The sequence below is a fragment of the Mobula birostris genome, chromosome 13 (assembly GCF_030028105.1).
Source record: "Mobula birostris isolate sMobBir1 chromosome 13, sMobBir1.hap1, whole genome shotgun sequence".
In the NCBI taxonomy this organism is placed as follows: Eukaryota; Metazoa; Chordata; class Chondrichthyes; order Myliobatiformes; family Myliobatidae; genus Mobula; species Mobula birostris.
The window spans coordinates 68,325,786-68,349,285 of NC_092382.1; the positions used below are offsets into that span (position 1 = coordinate 68,325,786).

The following is a 23,500-nucleotide window of genomic DNA, read 5'->3' on the forward strand; positions in this document are numbered from 1 at the left end:
TTTCAAAATACTGAACAACGAGATCCTGCACTCTTAAAGCTACGCGAAACTAAATTGCACTAGAAGTCCTTCACAAATTATCTGTGCTTTTGTGATCCATTTGGAGACAACCAGCATGCTACCCGCTCCACCAGCAACGGCACAGCCAGACGAAACAAATGACTGATTTTGTTATCCGCCTGCAATCATATTAAACTTCTATTCAGGTGTTTTAAAATATCATGCTCCCCCTCACCGGGATCTGACGCCATGTGTGCGGTACCTTGCGTCATACAGGCGCTACCTTACGTCATACACGCGCTACCCGGCTCGCGCCGAGACGGGCGAACGGCTGAAGGACTAAGCACGTGACCCCCCACCCGCACCGCCGCTGTCAACAGAGAACTTAAGAGCCAGGTTATTTCCATTGATGTGAAGAGATGTCAGTCAGTGCTTACACCCAATAGCGGAGACGCACCAGCCGAGAGGGTGTTACCCCGGCTGAGTCCGTTACCTTCCCACACCGGCCTCCCTGTCGGAGCAGAACAAAACTCAAAGTAAATGTCCCGCTTGTTGATTTATTGCCATTTCTATCCGAGGAAAGTTGGAGGCGTTTGTGAAGAGTCTCCTGCAGATGGTGTCAGATGTATCGCTGAGAGGGAGGAGGAGTCCGCTCGGCCTATCGGCTTGATAGCGGAAAGTGGGGATAGGAGTGGTGTTGGAAGGTAGTAGTGGACTAACCCGGGGACTTATTCAATGCAGGACAGTCCCAAGGGGACGAGCGGCCTGCTCCTATTCCTGTTGTCTGTGTGTTTAAAGAGAAGGAATAACCAGACCCTTCCTGGGCCTACAGGATGTCCCAGTGGCTGTTGATAATATAATGTAAACTTACGGTTATTGATACAAAATATATATTTGTATATTGTTAATGACATAAAATTTGTATTTCTATATTGATAGTGAAACAGAACTGCATAATTTATGTACCGTGTGTTATCTGAATGAACTTGTCTGTGATGCTGCTACAAGTCAGTCCTTCTCTGCATCTGTTCCTTCCCGTACTTGCGAACTCAGCAATAAAATTCCACAGGACCTGATAAAACTCAGTGAGATTTGAGCAGTGATGATCATCTTGGCACCTCGGTAGATCAAATGGAATGAGACAGTACACTGTTAAATTTAGGACCTTTACCAGTGTCCATAAGCACAGGGACCTTGGAGTCCAAGTTCATTGCTCCCTGAAAGAGACAACACAGATGGACAGGGGGGATTAAAAGGGCAAATGGCATTATTAGTCAAGATATTGCATTCAGAATTCCGGAAGTTATGTTGCAGCTTCATAAAACTTGACTTAGGCCACATCTGGACTATTTCATACAGTTCTGGTCGCTTCATAAAAGGAAGGATGTCTGGACTTTGAAGAGTGCGCAGAAGAGGTTTACCAGGATATTTCCTAGAATAGAGGGCATGAAGTGTAATGAAAAGTTGGTTAAAGATGGAGTTTCTCTGGAGAGGTTCAGGCTGGTTTGAATCTTCATCAAGGTTTATAAGATTATGAGAGGCATATTTAGACAATGGTTAAAATGTCTAAGAACAGAGGCCATGCATTTAAGGTGAGAGGGTTAATTTGAAAAGTGGCGTGAAGGGTAACAGTTTCTTGCACAGAGAGTGGTGCGTCGTTGGAACATGCTGCCAGGGGCGATAGGAGTGGCAGATATATGGTGTGGGGCGGGACTTTTAAGAGAGATTTAGATCGCCTCATGAATGCGTGAAAAATGGAAGGATATGGACATTGTGTCCGCAGAAGAGATTAGTTTCACTGGCTATTTGATTGCTAAATTGATTGGTTAAGAACAACATTGAGGGCCGAAGGACCTGTTCCTGTGCTGTACTGTCCTCTGATCTGTGTCTCTTGTCAAGAGGGTTCAGGGTCACCGAAGCAAAAGGAGTGAGTGGGATCAACAGGTCAGCTGGAGCCCAATGTGGGAGATATGAGAACAGAAATATTGAGTTTCTTTAATAGTGAGGGACTGAGGAGCACTGGCTAGGGAGGGAGGTCAAAAGTACGTTGTATTTATTGTTAGAGTTATTGGGTATAAGAATGAAAATGACTTTCATAATTATTTACGTTTTGCCTGCTATTCCTGAAAATGTGTTCAGTACAGTTATTGTTAACACTGTTCACAAGAATGATCACAGGAATAAAGGGCTTTAACTGTGAGGAGAGTTTGATGGTTCTGGTTCTGTGCTCAGTGGAGTTCAGAGCGACGGGACTGGGTGGGATCTTACTTAAACCTCTGAATGTTGAATAGCCTGAATAGAGTGGACATGGAGAGGATATATCCATTAGTCAGAGAGTCTGAAGTCCGAGGTTGCACCTTCAGAGTAGAGAGACTTCCCTTTACATCTGAGATGAGAGGAATTTTTTCAGCCAATGGATGGTTAATCTGTGGAATTTGTTGCCACACAGGCTGTTGGAGGCGGTCATTGTTATACAGCAGAGACTGTTATGTAATTGATTGTCAGGACATTGAGGGTATAAGTTGGAACGCAAGAGAATAAGGTTGGATTGGACTGGATGGGTCATATAGTCTTATTATACTCGTTTTACTAATGGTCTTACTGTGAATAGAAGGATATCACCTCCAGATGTTGCGGTGTGAGGGACGATTATATATTTGTTCATTGAGATCATTCTATTTGCATGCGGTGTTCAAATTTCAATGACGTTTGATTTTAGAAACAGTAAGATCTGATGACTCTTGAAAACTTGTTGCTACGCGATCGTACATGGAAAGTTTAGGAATAGAAACGGGCACAGCGTCGTGTCCTAATAGTTCTAAAATTTCCTATTAGTGATCTCCTGATAGTGTTTTCATCAATGTCATGATCAGGAAAATTAATGCTTGGCTGAGAAACTGGTGAAGGGGGCAGGACTTCCGGTTCCTGGATCACTGAGGCCACTTCTGGGGGAGGGACGACCTGTACTAAAAGGACGGGTTACACCTGAAGCCAAAATATCCGGGTAAGCAGGGTTAATGGAGCTGTTAGGCAGGGTTTAAACTAGGTGGCCGTGTGGGGGTGGGGGGAGGCGAACCGGAGTAATAGGGCTGAGGAAGGGGAAAACAGAAATAAATCGAAGGTAACCTCCAGCGGGATGTTAGAAAGGACAGGCAGGAGCTCAGGCTTAATCACAGCCAGAGGCATGAGGTACAGGGTAATAGACTCGTGGTGCAATTAAAAGAGAAAGCAAACAATACTGGACTGTGAGTGTTGTATTTGAACGCACGCAGCATAGGGATTAAAATGGACGATCTTGAAATTCAGCCACAGATTTGCAACTATGACGTTGTGGCCATCACTGAATCTTGGCTAAAGAATGGCTGCCATTGAGAACTGAACGTCCAAGGATATACCATGTATCGGAAAGATACTTTATTAGGCAGATATATGGTGATACGGCCCTCTCTATAAGAAATAATATTAAATCATTAGAAAGGGCTGAAATACCATCGGAAGGTGTAGAGTCTATATGGGTTGAGTTAACAAATGGAAAGGGTAAAATTACCCTAATGGGAGTTATATACAGGCCTCCAAACAGCAGCCGGGATGTGGATTACAAATGACAGCAGGATTAACCTCCAGTTTCAGTCGGTAGTGAAGAAGGCGAATGCAATGTTAGCATTCATTTCTAGAGGTATAGAATATAAGAGCAGGGATGTGATGTTGAGGCTCTATAAGGCACTCATGAGACCACGCTTGGAATATTGTGTGCAGTTTTGGGCTCCTTATTTTAGAAAGGAGATACTGACATTGGAGTGGATTCAGAGAAGATTCACAATAATGATTCCAGGAATGAAAGGGTTACCATATGAGGAACGCCTGGCAGCTCTTGGGCTGTATTCCCTGGAGATCAGGAGAATGAGGGGGATCTCATTGAAACATTCTGAATGTTATGATGTCTGAGCAGATTAGATATGGCAAAGTTATTTCCCATGTTAGGGGATTCTAGGACAAGAGGGCACAACCTCAGGATTGAAGGACGACCATTTAGAACTGAGGTATGAAGAACTTACTTTAGTCAAAGGGTGGTAAATCTATTGAATTTGTTGCCACGGGAGGCTGTGGATGCCAAATCATTGGGTGTATTTAAGGCAGCAAGGGATAGGTTGTTGATCAGCCAGGACATTGAAGGGTATGGGGGAGAAGGCAGGGGTGTGGGGATGACTGGAAGAATTAGATCAGTCTATGATTGTATGGCGGAGCGGACTGGATGGGCCGAAATGTCTACTTCTGCTCCTAAATCTTATGGTCTTGTATTGAAAATAATCGTCAGATCGAGAAACATTTGTTGAGAGTGTATCCAAACCCAATTTTCATTATTGGCGACCCCCACGGATTTGTTATAGTTGTATGACGTGCTCTCAGCTCCGATATTGATTACAAAAGTTGGTGATGGTAAAGGTTGGTGTATTCGATCCCTTATTAGAAATCAGAAAACCTACAATCTGGTAGCAATGAAACGGAAGTCTACCGAAGTGTAAGTTCAGTGTATTTGAGTGGATAATAATAAAATATATGATATCCGTCAGTTCCCAGCTGTGAACAAAGCACAAATATGAAACTGATTCCCTTCACTTTTACCCGCCACCACCCCACTCCGGAGCATAAGGAAATCATAAATACGAAGCACAGAATACAACGCAGATAGAGAGTAGGTACATGGCTGCTACAGATAGGCTCAGCTTTGATTACGCGGTCTTCAATCTGATGTATCAACGTACTGTCTGTCTTGTTCAATAATTCCAACATTTTGCTTTAGTTATTGCAAATCTGCTTTTGCCAGCTTGCTGTTTTTGATATCTGGTGCGTCTGCGTTGTGTTAAACAAGGTGCCATGTAACTATCTCATAACAGCCAGATGAATGTGTAAATGTATCTTGACCGGAGATTAGGCGCTAATAATGATGTTAAAATCCTGCCGGAGAAAATGTCGTGGTTCTGGACAATATGCCGCGATGTTATGGGTGGAATTGCATTGCTCAGGATGTCAAATTGTGTTTCTATGTAGACTCAAACCATATATTGCCATAGGTGTCAATGCCAGGCGATGTTAAACAGAAAGGAGGCGGTGAGAATCAGGTGCGACAGCGAAAATAGTAAAATTCAGATCCCTCTCCCCCTCCTACATATATCTCTGACTGTGTTTGGTGACCTGCCGTACAATCTTTATGTTCCACAAAGAAAGTTGCTGCCCAATAGGGGGTCGATAATTTCTTTAATTTTCCCCATTTTCCTTCACAGATCCGAGCTCAGTGATCACCGAGCTCCTGGCAAGCTGGAACGATGCCCAGCTGCTGCATTTGACGGAATTCTACCGGGACAGGCTGGAGCAGGCGATGGAAAGAGGGGTGTATGGAGTGAGCCTGGCGTTAACGGCAGAGAATCAGTTCAGTGGAGAGGAACACCGGGTGAGTAGGAGGGAGAATGTGTTTGAAGTTTCCCACATAACAGGACTGATGGGATGCGTGTCGGAAAGCTGACTCGTCGGATATGGAATTAGATAAAAGAACAACTGGGAAATAAATACAGTACATAGAATCACAAACATGTGAATCTGAACCAGTGATAGAAAGAGGAGAAAAGACCCTACGGACTGGCGGGTAGCTGTTCAATGTTCAGAGTGAGTTCAGCAGGTAACAGCTGTGTAGGATTACGGTATTAAATGGAAATATGACCGGAGGTTTCAGATTGCGAAGGTTGTACAGTGTGACTGCGGGATGTCAGTGAGAACCTGGACATCATCAGTGAACGTCACAGGAGCTCGAGTGTGTTCTGTTCTGCGTGGAGATGATTGTGTTGCAATCTGTAACTGCAGACAGTGTGGATGGGGGAATACTGCCATGTTGTAATGTGTAATCACTGAATAAACCTCCACCGGCAAAGGCAATGGAAAGGCGACAGGTGTCAGCCGGTAATCCGCTGTCAGGTTGGACACTGGCGGACTGAAACCTCCCTGAGACTGCTCACTCTTTTTTGAAAACCTCCTGACTTCTTCCTTCATCTGTGATCGTTATTTTCTGATTTCTCTTTACACCGTCAAATCTGGTGAGGAACTATTTATGGATTTGGTGCCACGTCAATTAAGCGGTCACAGACCAGCCAGGATCTCATTGACCGGTGGACCAGGTTCACGGTGAATGTCCCTCCGTGTGCTCTGCACTTAGAATGTACAGTCCATGTCCAGACAGAATCAGCACCCGCCCGGGTGACTGCTCAGTGTGATCCCGTTACAGAGCACATTATTTACTTCTCATTCTCTGTGTGAATCGTTCAGTCCCCAATATGTTCACTGTTACTCTTCACAGAAAATCTCAGATCTTGCTGACCAGGGAGAGCGGGCTGACAGTTCTAAACTCCTCCTGAGCCTGGTGATGGAGAAAGGCTCCCGCGCCCGGAGGGTGATGTGGGAAACCTTTGTGAAAATGCGGAATGGTGTCCCAAAGCTGGACAAAATACTGAAGGAAATACAGATTTATGGTGAGATAATATCAGAGATTAATTAAAATTTGGATTGCAACACATCACAACTTACAATTTTACACAACTCATTTGCTCAATTTGTTTCAATTCAAACAGGTTCTGATCCCTCCTATCGATCAAATCCCGCTCAAGGTTTACTCAAGATTCTCAATGAGCTGAAAGGTAAGTGAACAGGCACTGAATATTGAAGAGTACGACACAGGAACAAGCCATTAGGCAAAGAATATTGTGCCGAAACAGCTAAGAAGCAAATCAAACATCCTCAAACACTAATCTCTCTTTTCGACACAATGTTCAGATGCCTCCATCTTCCTTACATCCATGTGTCTCTCCAAACCTCTCTTAAAAGCTTCGGAGAATTTGCCTCTACCACCTTACCAGGCAGTGACGACTGTCTGATTAAAAAAAAAAAAATCTATCCCTCACATCTCCGTTCACTCTAACCCTTTCTCCATCAATGTATTCGCTCTGGTAATAGACACATGAACCGAGAGGAACACGATTCTCTCTGTCCGATCTATCTATGCCTGGCATAATCTTGTCACCCTGTGTCAGAGCTCCCCTCCGCCTCTGATGATCCACGGAAAACAATGTTATGAAGTCTTTCATAATAGCACATGCCCTATAAACCAGGCAGCTTCCTGGTAAGCCTCTTCTGCTCCCTCTCTAAAGCCTCAACATCCCTTCTTTAGTGGGGCGATCGGAACGTTACGCAATGGCCCAGATGTGGCCGAAGCAGAGTTTATAAAGCTGAAACTTAACCTCTGTTTCACGAACGGTTGTAATATTGGCGCTGTGACAGAGAACACAGTGAGACACAGGGAAACATGTTTGCTAGAGGCAGAGTTTTCAAAGGACATTGAAAGGACATTGCAGGACATTGGAGGCAGAGAGCTGACGCGTTTGAGGAAAGTGGTCACACAGCTCTGGGGCCCGCACTACAGATCCATCCACTGGAGTCTGGGTGGAGAACAGGGCGATTTAGAAAATGGAAAAAAATGGATATTTCTTCACACCAAAAAGTCAAATCCTTGTTTTGCCAGCCACTACCACCTCCTGAACAGTCTCAACCTAAACCATTTTCTAAACTATCTCATTTCCTGCAGATCATTATTTTCTCAGAGTTGGGCGTCCATTGAAGTTCTAGTCACAGAATAGCAATACTGGCTTCATTTTAATCAGAAAACCAGGTAACACTCCAACTGGTCTGTTCAACCCTAAAACAGCATACGAACCCCACTTTGTTCACATCTTCACTCCCTTAGTGCAAACACTGCTACAGTTATGCAGTTTAATTGCAAACTCAATAATCCTGGGCAGTCCATCAGGAGACAGTGATAGCGAGGCTGAGATGGGGGCAAAATCCTCAGCTCAGTCCACAGAAGCTGAAATTCATGTGTGCCGGTTTTTGTGATGGACACTGTGGAAGGTTGAGAGATGGGATTTAGTACAGATAAACCAAGTGTTGTGGACTCCGGCAGGGAAGGTGCAAAGGACTGAAAGTGCCTATAAATAATATTGCAATTAACTAAATTGGGGCCGTGTGGATGAGAAGCTCACTATATCGGTAAGCACATCGTGTCGGTGAAAACGGAACCCGGGACAGTGCATGGGCTCACGAGACTGTAAGGCTTCATAATCACTGACTGTGTTGGATTACACAACCCCACATTTAACAGAGGGGTATGGCGAGGGAAAGGCAGATATCGCAAAATGTATTAATGTTGCATCAGCTCATATTAGCTCTGATTATTCGAAGCCCTTGAACAGCAACATAAGGAGTCTCGGCAAAAAAAAAAAAAAAAAAAAAAACAACAACAACCCAGTTCAGCCTCTTTCATTTTCAAGAACAAATTCCAAAGATGTTAATTTACATATGGGACCAGAAGTTAGTGAATTAGGATCTTTACAAACTGATCACGTCTCTGTTACCTCTGTTAGTGCTTTCTCCAGTCCACATTCAGACAATAATCCCCTCATTTCCCTGCACCATGGATTTAGTAAATCTCTGCAAACCTGCAAACTTGTTATTGACTGTTCTTTATGTTGCTTACTGAAGGAACAGTAACGACAGTGAAATTCCCACACACATTTCTGAATATGAAACAGATTCTCTTCCTGATTATTGAAGAACATCATTTCTACCACTGTCACATTTTCTAAAGTAAGGATTTCAACAATCACTGTTTTCCTACGCTCCCGATTTCACCCTAATAATTGAATGGAGAGCACACACATCTCTAGCAGGGTCCTGAGACACTGGGAGACCCCATACATCCCTGACAGGGTCCTGACACACTAAGATTCCAAACACCCGGACAGGTTCCTGACACACTGAGAGATGTCACACACTCCTGGCAGAATCCTTCCATATTAGATTGTCAGAAAGTGTATTCATTTCCGTCGATGTTGCCTGACCTGCTGAGCTTCTCCAACATTTGGATTTCCAGCGTCGGCAGACGTTCTCGTGTTGACCTTTTGTAAAGTCAGTGTTCAGCTGCAGTAACTGTTTCCACACTTCATCCAGACCCTGTCTTACATTGACATCTGCCTTCCCCGATTTAGGACCTCAATACTCCGAATATCACCATCCCTTTCCATAACTGAGACAAATGGTCTCTATGTCCAGAATACTCTCCACTGAAATTCCAAACACTTGTCCAGCTGCAGTATCTCCTGCCTAGTCCGGACGAAGGAAGATACAGGTTAGGCTCATAAATCTCATTGTAAGGCCGGCGGTGCCGGGTAAATGAACATGATCAGATGGTTGTGTCTGAAGCGGTTAGTTCAGTGGAGAGAGTGCTGTGGGTCAGGTAGTTGGACCTTGCCAGTGGATAAGCACATGGAGGTGTGATGTTGTGGCCTTTATGAAGACTTGTTTGAGGAAGGGACATAAGTGCTATCTGGATATTCCAGAGTTGTGATATTTCAGATTTGAGAGAGGAGGCAATACAGTTCTAGGGGTTTATTTACTGATCTGGGTAATTTCGCAGCTGCACTCAGAGAGGACATACTGAGGAGTTCAGCACTGACGCAATATGGGGAGAGCTCAACAACAAGACAGATACAATCACTGATGGGATTTTACTAAACATCCCCCAGTAGTCATCAAGAGATAGAGGAACTGATGTGTAGGCAAATTCTGGAAGGATGCAAAAGCAGAAAGTTCGTTGTAGGGGGGTAATTTTAATTTTCCCTGTGTGGCTGATGGCCTAACATATTCTGTCACACCTCCTCACTGCAAGAATATTTTCGGAATCTCCGATGGCACTATATACTCTGGGAATAATGTGTGTAATGTCCGAACTAGAGGAGAGACCGCACTACAGCTGGTATTGGGATGTAAGCCTCAAGATACTCGGGTTTCAGTGGGAGAGCCTGTGGGGAGAGTGAACACAACGCCTGATCCCAGATGTTTATGAATAAGGAGAGGTCTACCAATAATCCGGTTCAGGTTGTGGGAAACATAAACTGGGGCAGCCAGATTAAATGGCAAAGGGTTAGACTGGGAGCAGCTGTTGTTGGGCAAACCCCCTGTCACCAGGTTCAGATATGGTCCAAATGTGGAGTGAGAGACACTGAAGCAGCTCGGTAGTTCACAGACTTTAATGCGAACTGTGTTAAAGGGAAAATAAATCAATAAACGCCTGGCCATACAGGGCCGTTAACTAAAACTTCCAAATGGAAAACGAAGGTTACACTGCGGTTGAAAAGAACAACTAAGAATAAAACGAATACCGCCAGTCTTCAGAGTCAGTTGACTCGACGGTCCAATTTCTCAGGCAAGCCGGGATGCAGGCAGCGAAGCGTTGCTGTGTCCAAGTCTCGAGAAACACTATGACGGAATGAATAGAGTTAAATACTATCACAACGAAATAATAATTAGCTGACACGTGCATTTTTACAAGAGCAATTGCAGAATCTGATGCGCTGCCGAATCCGTGGTTGTGATACCCCCATCAGGAATGTGGGATCGACTAAATATCAGCTGATCAGAATTTGGGTCCGGGTTTAAAGGAGATTAAAGTCAACGAGGCAACACCGTCGAGAGAGGTTGTAGATTTAGTCCGAAAGGGAAACATAAGATTTATGATGCTGAAATGAGACACTGAGCTGTGGAGAGTGAAGAGAGTGAAAGACTCCATCAGGATATAGATCGGGAAATATCAAATGGGGTTTAATCCGGAGAAGTGTGAGTTGTTGCAATTCAGGTGATGAAATATATCGGGGAAATATAGAGTCAAGATCACGACCCTTACATCATTCATGTCTGGAGGCATCTTGATGTCCATGTCCAGAGCTCCCTAAATGTGAATCTTGATGTCGCAGCTGGATAAAACTTCCGTTTGGCTGCACTTGGAGCATTGGTGCAATTCTGTCCCCCATTACAGGAAAGATGAGATGGATGCTGAAGAGATTTGCCGCTCAGATTCTAAATCAGTTTAGATAGACCTTAAGGAGTGGGTAGACAAACTTAGATTATTTTATTTTAAGTGTGAAGTGTTGAAGGGAGACCATATATTGGATTATAACATTGAGTTGAAGATAAAGTCTTCCCTGTGTAGATATATCAGATAATAGAGGTTATTCAGTTGGGGTGAGATGGGCGAAAGATATCCAGTACATTGTCTTTTACACAGAGTGATGGGTGCCTGCAATATGCTGCCGGGGATGGTGATGCCGCCAGATGTTAATATTGTAGCCAGGCTCGTTAACAATCAGGGAATGAGAGGAATAGTTACCACTGGAATGAGTTTGATGTGGCATCATGATGGCACCAACGTTATGAGCCGAAGGGCCTATTCTTGTGCTGTTCTATGTTCCATGCAGATCCTGTCACAGCTGGAATCCTGTAACACCTGCTACCGAAATCCCTCGATCAATGATTTCTTCTTCACCACCCGACCTGTGATCAGCATGGTTTTCAAACTTGTATTTCAAGTCACAGACCGGTAGCATCTCCCCTTTCCCCCCTTTCCACAGACGTTGTCTGACCTATACTCACATCTACACTCGCGTCTGTGCTGCAGAGGGCAGGCCAACATGCTGCATAACAGTGACAGACTGGAAGGCTCTGCAACGGGTCGTCAAAACTGCCTAACACATCACCGGCACCCCCAGCCTACCTTCCATCAGGGACGTATATACAGAAAGGCTCCGGAAAAGGGCCAGCAGCATCAGGATCCCACTAATCCTGCCTGTGGTCTGTTTGCCCCTCTCCCATGAGGGAAGAGGCTACGTAGCATCCGCAGCAGGAGCACCAGACTCAAAACCAGTTACTTTCCTCAAGCAGTAAGACTGATCAACACTTCCAATCACTAAGCCACCCCTCCACAACTAACAGCCCCCACCCCACCACCAGCACGACTTTAACATTTTCGGTCAGAACCACCTGAGGTCAGAGTGACTCCTGTATCGTACGTATCTGTTGTGTTTTTCATTGCGTTCTTTATCCGATTTTTTTTGTGCTACATCAGATCCGAAATAACAATTATTTCCTTCTCCTTTACACTTGTGTATGTTGAATCTGTTGAGTATTTACAAAACATACTCTTGAAGAGACACGAGACTGCATATCTGCCGTCTCAAACTATCTTGTGGAGGAACTCAGTGAGCGGAGCAGCATCTGTGATGATGGAAGGAGGGATTATCTGCGTTTTGTGTCAAAATGCTGACTATCTCAATCTCCTGAACAAGACAGTGCCATTTTCTCTCCCAACCACCCAGCCACGGTGCACGTGTTGATCAACAAATATACTTTGCATTTTGAATCAGTAATGGTGGGAGGAGAGCGGAAGCTGTGATTCCCCGACCTGTTTCTTTGACAGAATGCTTTTCTCCATCTCTATGAGCCACCTCAACAGTGGGCTTTCAAAGTTCTTCCACAAGAACAATAATATCTGTGGCAGTAGTGGGACGGAGTCCAGTACGTAAACTACTAGGGAAATACTGACCTTCACAGCACAATTAATGTAGAAATGTGATGATATGGTGTTTATCTAGACCACGTCTCTCTGTCCAGTCAGGGGTCTGTTAATCGAATTTACTTTACTGTACGAACGTCCATTGATGAATCCAATTAATGCAATAGCTTTGAGCTAACTTTTGTGTGCTTAAATACTGAGTTGAGACATCTAACAATTTGTCAATGTTCTTTGTTCCCATGGAAGATGTTCAACAGAAACACAAGGAGACTCTGCGGGCACAGACTGAAACACTGAGAGTGAACACGATCCTGATGACGGAGAAGGTGAAGGTTTTCCAGCTGGTTGATCGATATGCTGAGCTCACGGTCATTTCTACTGTTCGAGATCGGACATTGGTGGAACATGAGCTGCTGGCAAGAGGCAGAGACCACGAGGAGTGGAGAGAAAAACATCTCCGCAGAGAGTTGGAAAAACTCCGGACTTATCAGTTGTTCCAGAGCAGCTTTTCCTGGAGTAAATCCAAATCTGGGAGTTCAGCAGCAGTGGCCGGAGTCCCGGGGATCGGGAAAACAACAATGGTGCAAAAGATTGTTTATGACTGGGCCACGGGGAAAATATATCAAAAGTTCCATTTTGTCTTCAGTTTCCAATTCCGGAATTTAAACTCCATTAACTGCAGAATAAACCTGAAGGAACTGATTCTGGATCAGTATCCATACTTTCAGAATATCCTGAGAGAGGTCTGGAAGAACCCAGAGGGATTGCTGTTTATATTCGATGGCTTGGATGAATTCAATGACAAAATTGATTTTGCTGACAGTCGGAGAAACACAGAACCTCAGTCCACATGCACAGATCCTGAATTGAAGTGCAAGGTGTCTGACATTGTGTACAGTTTAATCCAGCACAAGCTGCTCCCAGGGTGTTCAGTGCTGGTGACAACCCGTCCCACTGCGTTACATTTATTGGAAAAGGCAGAGATCGGTATCTGGGTTGAAATCCTGGGTTTTGTTGGTGAGGAACGGAAGGAATATTTCATCAAACATTTTGAAGATGAGACGGTGGCAGCAGCTGTTTTCAAACACGTGGAGGAGAACGAGATCCTGTACACCATGAGCTACAACCCCTCCTACTGCTGGATCCTCGCTCTAGCACTGGGCCCCTTCTTCACACAAAGAGTCAGGGACCCACAGCGAGTTCCCAAGACCATCACCCAACTGTACTCCTACTATATTTACAACATCCTGAAAAACCACGGCCGTGAGATTGAGAACCCCCGTGATGTGTTACTCAGGGTTGGTCAGATGGCCTTCAGAGGAGTGCTCGATAAGAAGATTGTGTTTACAGATGGAGATTTGATCAACTACAATCTGCAGCATTCCCAATTCCTGTCCGGCTTCCTGATGGAGCTTTTGGAAAGAGACGATTCGGCCCGCAGCGTGGTGTACACATTCCCACACCTCACCATCCAAGAGTTTGTTGCTGCAGTCGCACTATTTCTGAATCCACATCCCGGGAATATCCTGAAATCCCTCAGTGAAGCCCACAACACGACAGATGGGCGATTTGATGTGTATCTCCGTTTTGTTGCTGGTCTGTCCTCCCCAATGACAGCTCGGGGCCTGGAGGAGTTTCTGGGTCCATTTCCTCATGAAACAACCTGCCGGGTGATTGACTGGGTGAAGGAACAGGTTAAACGCCAGAGTGGAAACACAGAGAGTGCAGCTGGTAAAAGGAGCCTCCTGAACACATTGCACTACCTGTTTGAGTCTCAGAATAGCGGGCTGGCTCAGGCCGCACTGGGATCTGTGGAAACACTTTCATTCGGTGGTATGACGCTGACCCCGATTGACTGCGCTGTCCTGTCTCATGCCATCGGACTCTGTGATACAATAAAACACCTCGCCCTGGGGAACTGCCAGATTCAGTGTGAAGGAATCCAGCGGCTGGGACCCGGGCTACACAAATGCCAAAAGTTGAGGTAACTTGACTTATCTCTCTCTCTGAACTGTGGAACTGTTCCATTGTGTTGTTTCAATGTGACTGAATTTGGGCAAAATTGTAGTAAATCAGATTGTGAAGAATTGTGAAAAAAATACCTATGTGATCAGTCAGTAATCAACAAGGAAGGGAGGGTTCTGTGCTTCCTTGTGAAGGTATGCTGGGGATATCATCAGATGAGTGAACAATGGCCATTGGTTTAATGGTAGTAAATCACAGGAATGACCGTGTTTCTCACTGCCTGTGACACGTCCATTGACAATGTTCCTTCTCATGTTACTGATACCCAGACTGACACTGACTCCAACGGGTGGATCAGAGCTTCACACCCCCTTCCCGGTGACGGACAAGAAAGAATCTCCTATATTAAAACATTTGATTGATCTATGGAATAAAATAAACGTTGATAATGAAATAAAGAAATCTTTATTAGCAATGAGACCTTTGATTCAAAACAGGCTTATTCCTTTTACAATGGATAATCAACTTTTATATAATTGGTACCAAAAAGGGATTAGATCTATAGGAGACTGTTATGAACGAGGTATATTGATGTCATTTGAACAATTAATGAATAAATATAAAATAACAAATAACACTTTCTTTTGTTACATTCAAGAAAGGGCTTATTGAAAAGACAAATTGGTCCAAACAATGTTTTTGCCAAAACCCAATGAAATTGAAATTTTAATTCAATAAGGAAAAGTTAAAAAAATATTTTTATGTATAATTTCATTCAAAAACAGGCAATTTAACAAGAAATCCACAAGTCAAAACAAAAATGGGAAACATATCTGAATATCAATATTGATGAAACAAATTGGTCAAGACTGTGTCTTGACAGTATGACAAATGCAATAAACGTACGACTTAGAATAGTACAATATAATTTTTTACACCAATTATATATTACACCGCAAAAAATAAATAGATTAAATTCAAACTTATCTGATCAATGTTTTCGGTGTGATCAAGAAATTGGTACTTTCTTACATTCTATTCGGTCTTGTTCCATAATTCAACATTTTTGGATAAATTTAAGAGTCTTATTGGAACAAATTACTGGAAGTCAACTTCCACATAACGCTATATTATTTCTATTAGGTGATATTGAAGGGATAAAACCGAAACTTAAACTGAATAAATAACAGGAAAAAAATTATAAAAATTGCATTGGCAGTAGCAGTTACTTGGAAATCGGATTCGTATTTAAGTATGGATCGTTGGAATAATGAAATTTCTAGTTGTATGCCACTCGAAAAAGATTACATAGTTTAAGAGATAAATATGATACATTTTTGAATATTTGGCGCCCATATTTACAAAAAATAGGATGGCATATTTAGTTGCTCCGATGATAAAGATGTTGGTCCTTTAGGGAAATTAATAAGTATACTAAATTTATTTTGAATCCCATGGGGCTTGTGGAAACCTTCCGATATCCAGGCAATTCTTCTTTCTTCTTTCTTTTTCTTTTTTTTCAGGTAGGGGTATATATCGGGGAGAAGGGTTAAGGGGATCGGGGAGGGCATATATTATCATTCTATGTAATCATTTCGAAAACTCAATGAAATTATATTAATAAAGAAACCGTCCGCAGTCCGAGTGAGAAGAAAAGAAATACCATTGTGAGATTGTCCTACCCTGCCCTTCCCCGTGTGCAACTATCTCCATCATATCATACCACCTGCGGGACTGTGCTCACTACCCAGCTCCCATATTGGTTTTGTCCTCTCCCGATTATCGGCCCTAACTTAGGCCTTCCCCTCACATGCGAACTATTTCCGCATCCTTTCCTCCTGTGGGGATCTCTCCTCCCTATCCCCCTTTGTTCCTGTGGGATCTCTCTTCCCGATCCCCATTCTCCTTTCGTATCTCTATTTCGCCCCCCCACCTTCCTCCTGTGGGATCTCTCTTTCCTGTCACCCTTCCTCCTGTCGGATCTCTCTACCCCATCCTTCCTCTTCCTGTGGATCTGTCCGCCCCATCCCTCTTCCTACTATGTGAATTCTCTTCCCCATCCCCCTTCCTCCTGGGGGTTTCTCTTCCAGTACTTCCCATGGACATTTTCCCAACCACAACTCCTCCTCACTGTGGGACGTTCTCCCAACCTTCAAACCTGCCCTTCCGACCCTCTCACCTCAGGAACGTTTTTCTAACCATCGTGGAATGAGAAGGAATACGTGCAGTTTACAGGGTCAAGTCGACAGACTAAATTACTGATATTTGGTGAACACGCTGGAGCTGGACAGTGAGGGACATTGACAGTGATGGGAACTCCCATCTGTGATTCACTGAAGGGTTTAATGTTTCCTGAATTATCCTCAGAACCACGGTTTGAATCACTTTGTTCATCCATTTGTCTGTTTGTGTTTAGACTTGGGGGGAATGAGCTGGGAGATTCAGGAGTGAAACTGGTGTTTGCGGCTCTGAGGAACCCCGAGTGTAAAATACAGAAACTGCAGTAAGTATCAGACTGTGGGAGATGGTGTTTATAGTCACTGGGTGTCTGACACTGAACATTAATGTGATGTGTAATTGTGTTACTGTTAAACACTAGGGATTTGCACTGTCTCCTGTCTCTCTGTGTCCTTCACTCTCACCCTGTCTCATCTCCAGGCTGGAGAGAGTCGGTCTCACAGATTCTGGTGTCGAGGATCTCGCCTCCGCTGTCAGTACAAACCGATCACTGACGGAGCTGAGCCTGGGATCAAACTCACTCACAGACGTATCCGTCCCCGCTCTCCACCGCCTCATACTGACCCTCCCGAGTCTGGAGTGGATCCAGTGAGTGTTTGTATTGATGTTCAATGTTTTAAATTTATCAAATTCGCCGTTTTCTGGTGATGTTTGTCTGGGACTGCTGTTTAAATATTAACCGCAGTCCCGTATTGCTGACACTGTTGTGTAATCTTTATTTCATCTTTATTCTTCCATCTATTTCAGGCTGACGGGGAATCGGTTCAGTGAGACCGGGAAAAAGGAACTGAGATCTCTGCAGGAATCCAGACCCGGATTGTCAGCGAGTCAGTGAGTGTACGAACAGTTGAATGTGTGAGTATCCCCGCCCGAGGGATGGGGACATTTTGGTCGGTTCCTCGCCCTCCCCTTAAACCACTGCTCTCCAGGTTTAATTCCGAACGGTTGTAACGGAACAGGCTCCGGTCCAACGCTCTGTGACCATGTCGCGGTGACGTTATTTCACCACACGTTCAGCAACGCTGCTACCTCTGGGTGACGGGGTTCTAGAGCTCCTCCAAGTGGATCACGTGGAATTACACAGGCAAAGAGAACCCGGGGGCTGGGGCTCAGTCTTCGACACCCATGGCCTGGGGTGGGATTATCGGGGGAGAGAATCATTTTTCTCCCTTTGCTGCGGATGGTGCATTCGGTAGACTGGCTGATATAGTGATGTTAGACAGGGAAACACCTCGGCAGAGACGCTAGATCTGCAGTTACTTAACACACGGCCCTGAAGCGTGATTGTATAATCATCGGTGTCCCGATGCAGTGTGACGGTGAGAAACTGGACTGATTATTCAAATTGTCTCGCTTTGTCACTGATCAGTTAATTGTGTGTGACTCCGAGTGAATCGGGAGTAGTTTATTTATTTGTTTATTCATGCACGCCATCAGCTCACAAATTGTCTAATTTAATTTATATTTTGTCATAATTAAATCAATAAACCTCTTTAACTTCCTGCCTTGGTTTCGGACTTAAGTCTCATTTGAGGTTTCTGCTGCCCTACGCACTCTGTGCACTGCAAAAGTGGGTCGGAACTCCTCATACTGACACAGCAGCGTCTCAGCTCCAGGCTGAGGGATATCGGACTTGCAGAGTCTGGGGCCCAGGATCTCATCTCCATCCAATCCCCACCGCGGCTAACTGACCCCGCCCCCGCACACACCCCTGGCCCCCGCAAACAGTTCAAATCGATTATAATATCAGACGTGAATCTACTGAGGTCCCGAGTACAAAAGGTGTGGGGGATGGAATACTGGCCTGAAGTACGGAGAGAAGCTCCCTCCACCCCGTCCCATCACACACTCCCGGGGTCAGACACACAGTGAATCTCCTTCCACCGCGTCCCATCATACACTCCAGGGGTCAGACACAGAGAGAAGCACCCTCCACACACTCCCGGGGTCAGGCACACAGTGAATCTCACTCCACACCGTTCTATCACACACTTCCCGGATCAAGCACAGAGCGAAGCTCCCTATGCACCGTCCCACCACACACTCTCTGGTCAGGCACAGAGTGAAGCTGTCCGCATCGTCCCATCACGCACTCCTGGGACAGACACGGAGGAAAGGTCTCTGCAGTGTGAGCTGTATCAGCTAAGATCTCGAGTTGAAAGAGTTTACAGAGGAGACTCTCATTGCGTTCAACTTGGGACTGTCGCAATCACATTTGATTTCTAGGATCGAGAAGTAGCCCAGGATGAAATCAAAGATGAGGACAATTTTGCAAATACGAGACCCTACCCCTCGCCGTCTTCTCCCATCGTCTGCACCCCTAACGGGAAGCCGCTCCTTCCCATCCACTCACACGGGCCGCGCTCCCAATCAATCGCCACCCCTCCTAATTCACTCCAATCATCCGCATTTTTAACGGGACGCACTCCTTCCATTTGCTCCAATCGCCCGAAATTCCAATGGGATCCCATCCCTTCCCATTCACTTAGATTGATTTACGCCCACAGAGGTCCCGCTCCTTGCATTCACAATCTCAGCCCGCACTCCAAATAGACGTTACCCTTTCCCAGTTACTGCCACCGTCCCAATTCCCAATGGACCCCTCCCCTTCTCATTCACGCCAACTGTCCGCACAGCTTCCCAGTCACCCCCATCGTCCGAACTTCCAATGGACCCCACCCTTTCCTGTTCTCTCCAACCGTACGCCCGCTTCCCATTCACTCCCACCATCCGCCTCCCGAAGTGACTCCTTCCAGTTCATGTCTAACCGGACTGGGATCCTGGAAATTGCCGGGACGCCCGAAATCCGTGTTTTACAGAACTCAGGGCTGCGTTTCCGGAATTTGACTAGAACACCGATAGGTTTATTAGTCACAAGGTAAGTGGAGTGACGTGTGGGTGTTGACGACTTTGACGGGGCTGCTGGCGCAGAAGGTGGATGTGATCGGACTTCAGGAACTTCGACATGCCTTCCTGAGGATGGTGGGCGGCGGCCAATAGCGGTTTATGCTTTCCAGCAGATACATTGCTCCCGGTTCTCGGTGTCCACATAGCACTCCGGAAGTTATACAGGGTACGGTTCCACACCGAGAGGATTACCGCGCACGGCTTCGGGTCTCTGTATCGATACCAGGAATTGCATCGCACACGTTTCCTAGTCTCTGTATCCTCCTCTCTCCACGGAGCTTGGAGTAATAGCGCACAGGATCTGGAGATGAGCATGTAGGAACGGACTGCACTGTTTCCGATATATTTATTATTTCTGGTAAACAGCGTGCACAATCGATTGGATGGTGGTCGAGAGTGTCTGTCCTGCGAGGGGCTCTGATTGAAAATGATGACTAGGGAGGGAACGACAGAAGGATTTAGAATGGTCACCAGGGAGGTTGACTGAAAATGGCCTCCAGGGAGAAAGTGATGGGCTGAATTAAAATGGCCGCCGCGAGGGGGCGATGGGCGGAGTTAAGATGGCCGCGGTCACCTTGATTTCATGGCCGGCAGGGATGGATTGGTTGACAAGAGATTGGGAGTGACAGGCAGAGTTAAAATGACCGACAGAGTGGGGATGACGCACAGATTGAACATGATCACCAGGGAGGGAGTTATGTGCTGACTGAAAATAAGATTCGGGATTAAAGCCATAATATAAAATTATCACCAGGGAGAGAGTGAGGCGCCAACATAACATCGTCACCAGGCAGGGAGTAACACACTGACAAGTTAGAGGGAGTGACGGCCAGAACTGAAATAGTCCCTGATGCCTTTGTCACAATGGCTAACAGGGCGGGAGAGACGCATCGGGTAAAATGGCCAAAATGGAGACGGTGACACCTTGAGAAAAGAGAGGCGGTAATGGGTCGATGTTAAATAATCTATTGCTCTGACATAAAATGACGCTGCTTCGTTTAAAATGTCTGACCGGGCAGTTAGGGTTAGTGATACCATGTTTAAAGTGAGCGCCGGGAGGGTGGGGGGAGGGGGGTTGAGACGCCAATTGAAAATGTCACCATCGTTAATTTTGATGAGAAAAGGGAGAGATGTGGTGACTGAAGGGGATCCCGTTCCGCCGGGTTGAAATGAGCACCAAGGAGGGAGCGACGCCCTGGTTAAAGTGATCGGCAGAGAAGCAGTGAAGGACACGTTGACTTCAGATTGCCAACGCTTCACTTGTAATGTCTGCTGGGAAGACAGTGACGGCTTGGTAGAAGTGAGCACAAGACAGGGAGGAAAGCGCTGATTTAAAATGGGCGAATCACTGGTTAATGTGGCCGCCAGGGATGGACTGAGACACTGACTTACAATGGCCATTGTCGCACACAGAATCGATGGCGAAGGAACATGCGGCGCCCATGGGCACAATCACTGGATTTGAATGTGTAATTCATTGTAATAACAGTATTTTAAGTTGTGTTTTATATAGTATAGGGAATTGTATATATGTTTTAATTCTAATAATTTTGTCATTGAATAAACTATTGTATATATCTCAGATATTCACACATATATGTACATGAGGGTTTGGGGGAGGAGGGTAAAGGGAGATGTAGGGTTTTGGGACGCTGATAGGACGGAGAAGGGAGCGACTCACTCAATAACGGAGGGAAGGGATCGGCTGGGGGAGGGAAATTTCCCATCAGAAAATGTTCACCACCCAGGATGTGGTGGATGGCAGGAGAAAGGGCAAGGGGACAGAGAGAGGAGGCTGTCCGGAATGATGGGGTGAGCGACTTACTGTGTAACAGGGAGAAACAGCGCGATGAGGAGAACCGAATACCGGCATCGTAAAATGGCAGCCAACCAGCATAACATGCAGAGCGTCGAGGTGGTGGGGAGAGGAAAGCGAGGGTAGGGAGGGAAAGGGTTTGCGAGTGATACGATGGGAAAGGGGTTGACAAGATGGTGAGTGTGAGGGAGTGACACACTTCGTGGTGGAGGAAATGGAAGGGAGGATCACACACTGTAACAAAATGGCTGTCGACAGAAGGTTAAATGGAGAATCAGGAGAGCGGGCACCGAGGGTAAGGAGAGGAGTGATGAGGAGTTGAGATTGAAGAAACAGGGAGGGAAGTGAGTAATAGGTGAAGAAAAGGATGTGCCTCATTCTATGATGCTTGGAGAGCAGATCTCAATGGTAACCATCGCAAGATGGCCGCCGGCCAGGGTGAAATGGGCGGTGATAGAGGAGAGAGCGATGTACCAGAGAGCATAATGCTTCAGGAGTGACAGGATGCCGAGGATGGGACAGGGCAACTTGTATCAAGGGAGCTGGAACGCTGAGGGGTACCCGTGGGGAGGAATGTAGCTACGGGCAGAGTTTGGCACCGTTACCAACCCCTCCCATCTCCAAAATACCGCCCTGTTTTTTTTTTTTCCCTACTCTCCTCAGGTCGCCCGGCACGAATCCGTCAGGCAGCCCCGTGCAGTGGAGAACGCGTCGTCACTGAGGCCCGTCAGAGGCAGGAGTGGGTGCGGGCTTCCTGGAGAAGATGGAGGCGAGGTCTGTCGGTGCGGGCTGGTTAGCAGGGGGCGGGGTTAGAGGGAGGGATCAGATTGGAGGGGGATGGGAGAAAGAAAAGGTGCGCAGAGGAGACTAGATGAGTAAAACCATCATCGCCTCTGCGGCATCTATTACCCACTGCCTCAGCCTCTCTCTCCTTGACTCCCCTCCCTTCCCCGTCTGTCCTCTTTTCCCTCTCCGTCTCTTCCCCCACCTCTCTGTCCTCCACCCTGTCATCCAGCCCCTCTCACTATCCTTTATTTATTTTCTCCCTCTCTCTCCCTCTCTCTCTCTCTCTCTCTCTCTCTCTCTCTCTCTCTCTCTCTCTCTCTCTCTCTCTCTCTCTCTACCGCTCCCGCTCTCTTGCTCCTACCCGTCTCTTCCTATCCTCTTTTACTCTCTAGGCCCCCAGTCTCTCTACCCTCCCCCACGCCCCGTCACCCCATCTCTATATCACCGGTCTCATCCCAAATCTCTCCCTCACCCCGGCTGCTCTCTCATCTACGATTTATCTCCCTCTACTCTTGGGTCTATCTCCCAACTTGGTCTCTCCCTCTCTGTCAGCGGCCTTTCTCCCCGTCGCACTCTCCTCGCTCCCAAGTCGTTCTCGCTCCGCCCTCCCAGATTCTCTCTCTCTCTGTTCAGATTCCCTCTGTCCAACGGTCTCTTTCAAAGTTAAAAGCAAATTGATTATGTATGTACATAGCCACACACATCAAAGTTGCTGGTCAATGCAGCAGGCCAGGCAGCATCGCTGGGAAGAGGTGCAGTCGACGTTTCAGGCCGAGACCCTTCGTGGCTGCACCTCTTCCTAGAGATGCTGCCTGGCCTGCTGCGTTCACCAGCAACTTTTATGTGTGTTGCTTGAATTTCCAGCATCTGCAGAATTCCTCGTGTATGTATGTACATGTATGTCACCATATAGAGCTCTGATCCATTTTAGAAACACAGAATATAGAAAACCTACAGCACAATACAGCCCCTTCGGCCCACAAAGCTGTGCCGAACATGTCATGTCCTTGCAGGCATACACAAAAAACACAACAAAAAATAATAACCATAACAGAATCAATGAAATATGTATGCTGATGGTAATTAGGCAGGGTTTTCTTCCTCTCGACTCCTCCTTCACTCTCTCCTCTCCCCCGTCTGCCTGCCTCAGACTCTCTGTCCCTGTCGAGACTCTCTACCCCAGAGCTCTTTCTCTTCCTTCTCTCTCTCTCTCGTTTCTCCTCTGCCGTTTCCCTCTCTTCCCCCCGCCCCCCCCCACAGCCCCAATGACCTCAACGGTGACGTTGAGTGTGAGAAGTGTGTTGGGGGTAAATGACTCTCTCTCTCTCTCTCTCTCTCTCACA

General features: G+C 46.0%; 1 protein-coding gene across 1 annotated transcript in view; it reads left to right on the top strand.

The window, feature by feature from the left end:
* Nucleotides 1-22,168, top strand: part of LOC140207981 (NACHT, LRR and PYD domains-containing protein 3-like) — a 41,706-nt gene extending 19,538 nt beyond the window's left edge. The window contains exons 9-16 of the mRNA XM_072276513.1: nucleotides 5,290-5,449; nucleotides 6,347-6,518; nucleotides 6,618-6,683; nucleotides 12,692-14,429; nucleotides 16,827-16,913; nucleotides 17,069-17,236; nucleotides 17,396-17,475; nucleotides 22,035-22,168. Coding sequence (XP_072132614.1) covers nucleotides 5,290-5,449; nucleotides 6,347-6,518; nucleotides 6,618-6,683; nucleotides 12,692-14,429; nucleotides 16,827-16,913; nucleotides 17,069-17,236; nucleotides 17,396-17,475; nucleotides 22,035-22,168 — 2,605 coding nt within the window. The remainder of the gene's footprint in view (nucleotides 1-5,289; nucleotides 5,450-6,346; nucleotides 6,519-6,617; nucleotides 6,684-12,691; nucleotides 14,430-16,826; nucleotides 16,914-17,068; nucleotides 17,237-17,395; nucleotides 17,476-22,034) is intronic.
* The last annotated feature ends 1,332 nt before the right edge of the window (nucleotides 22,169-23,500 follow it).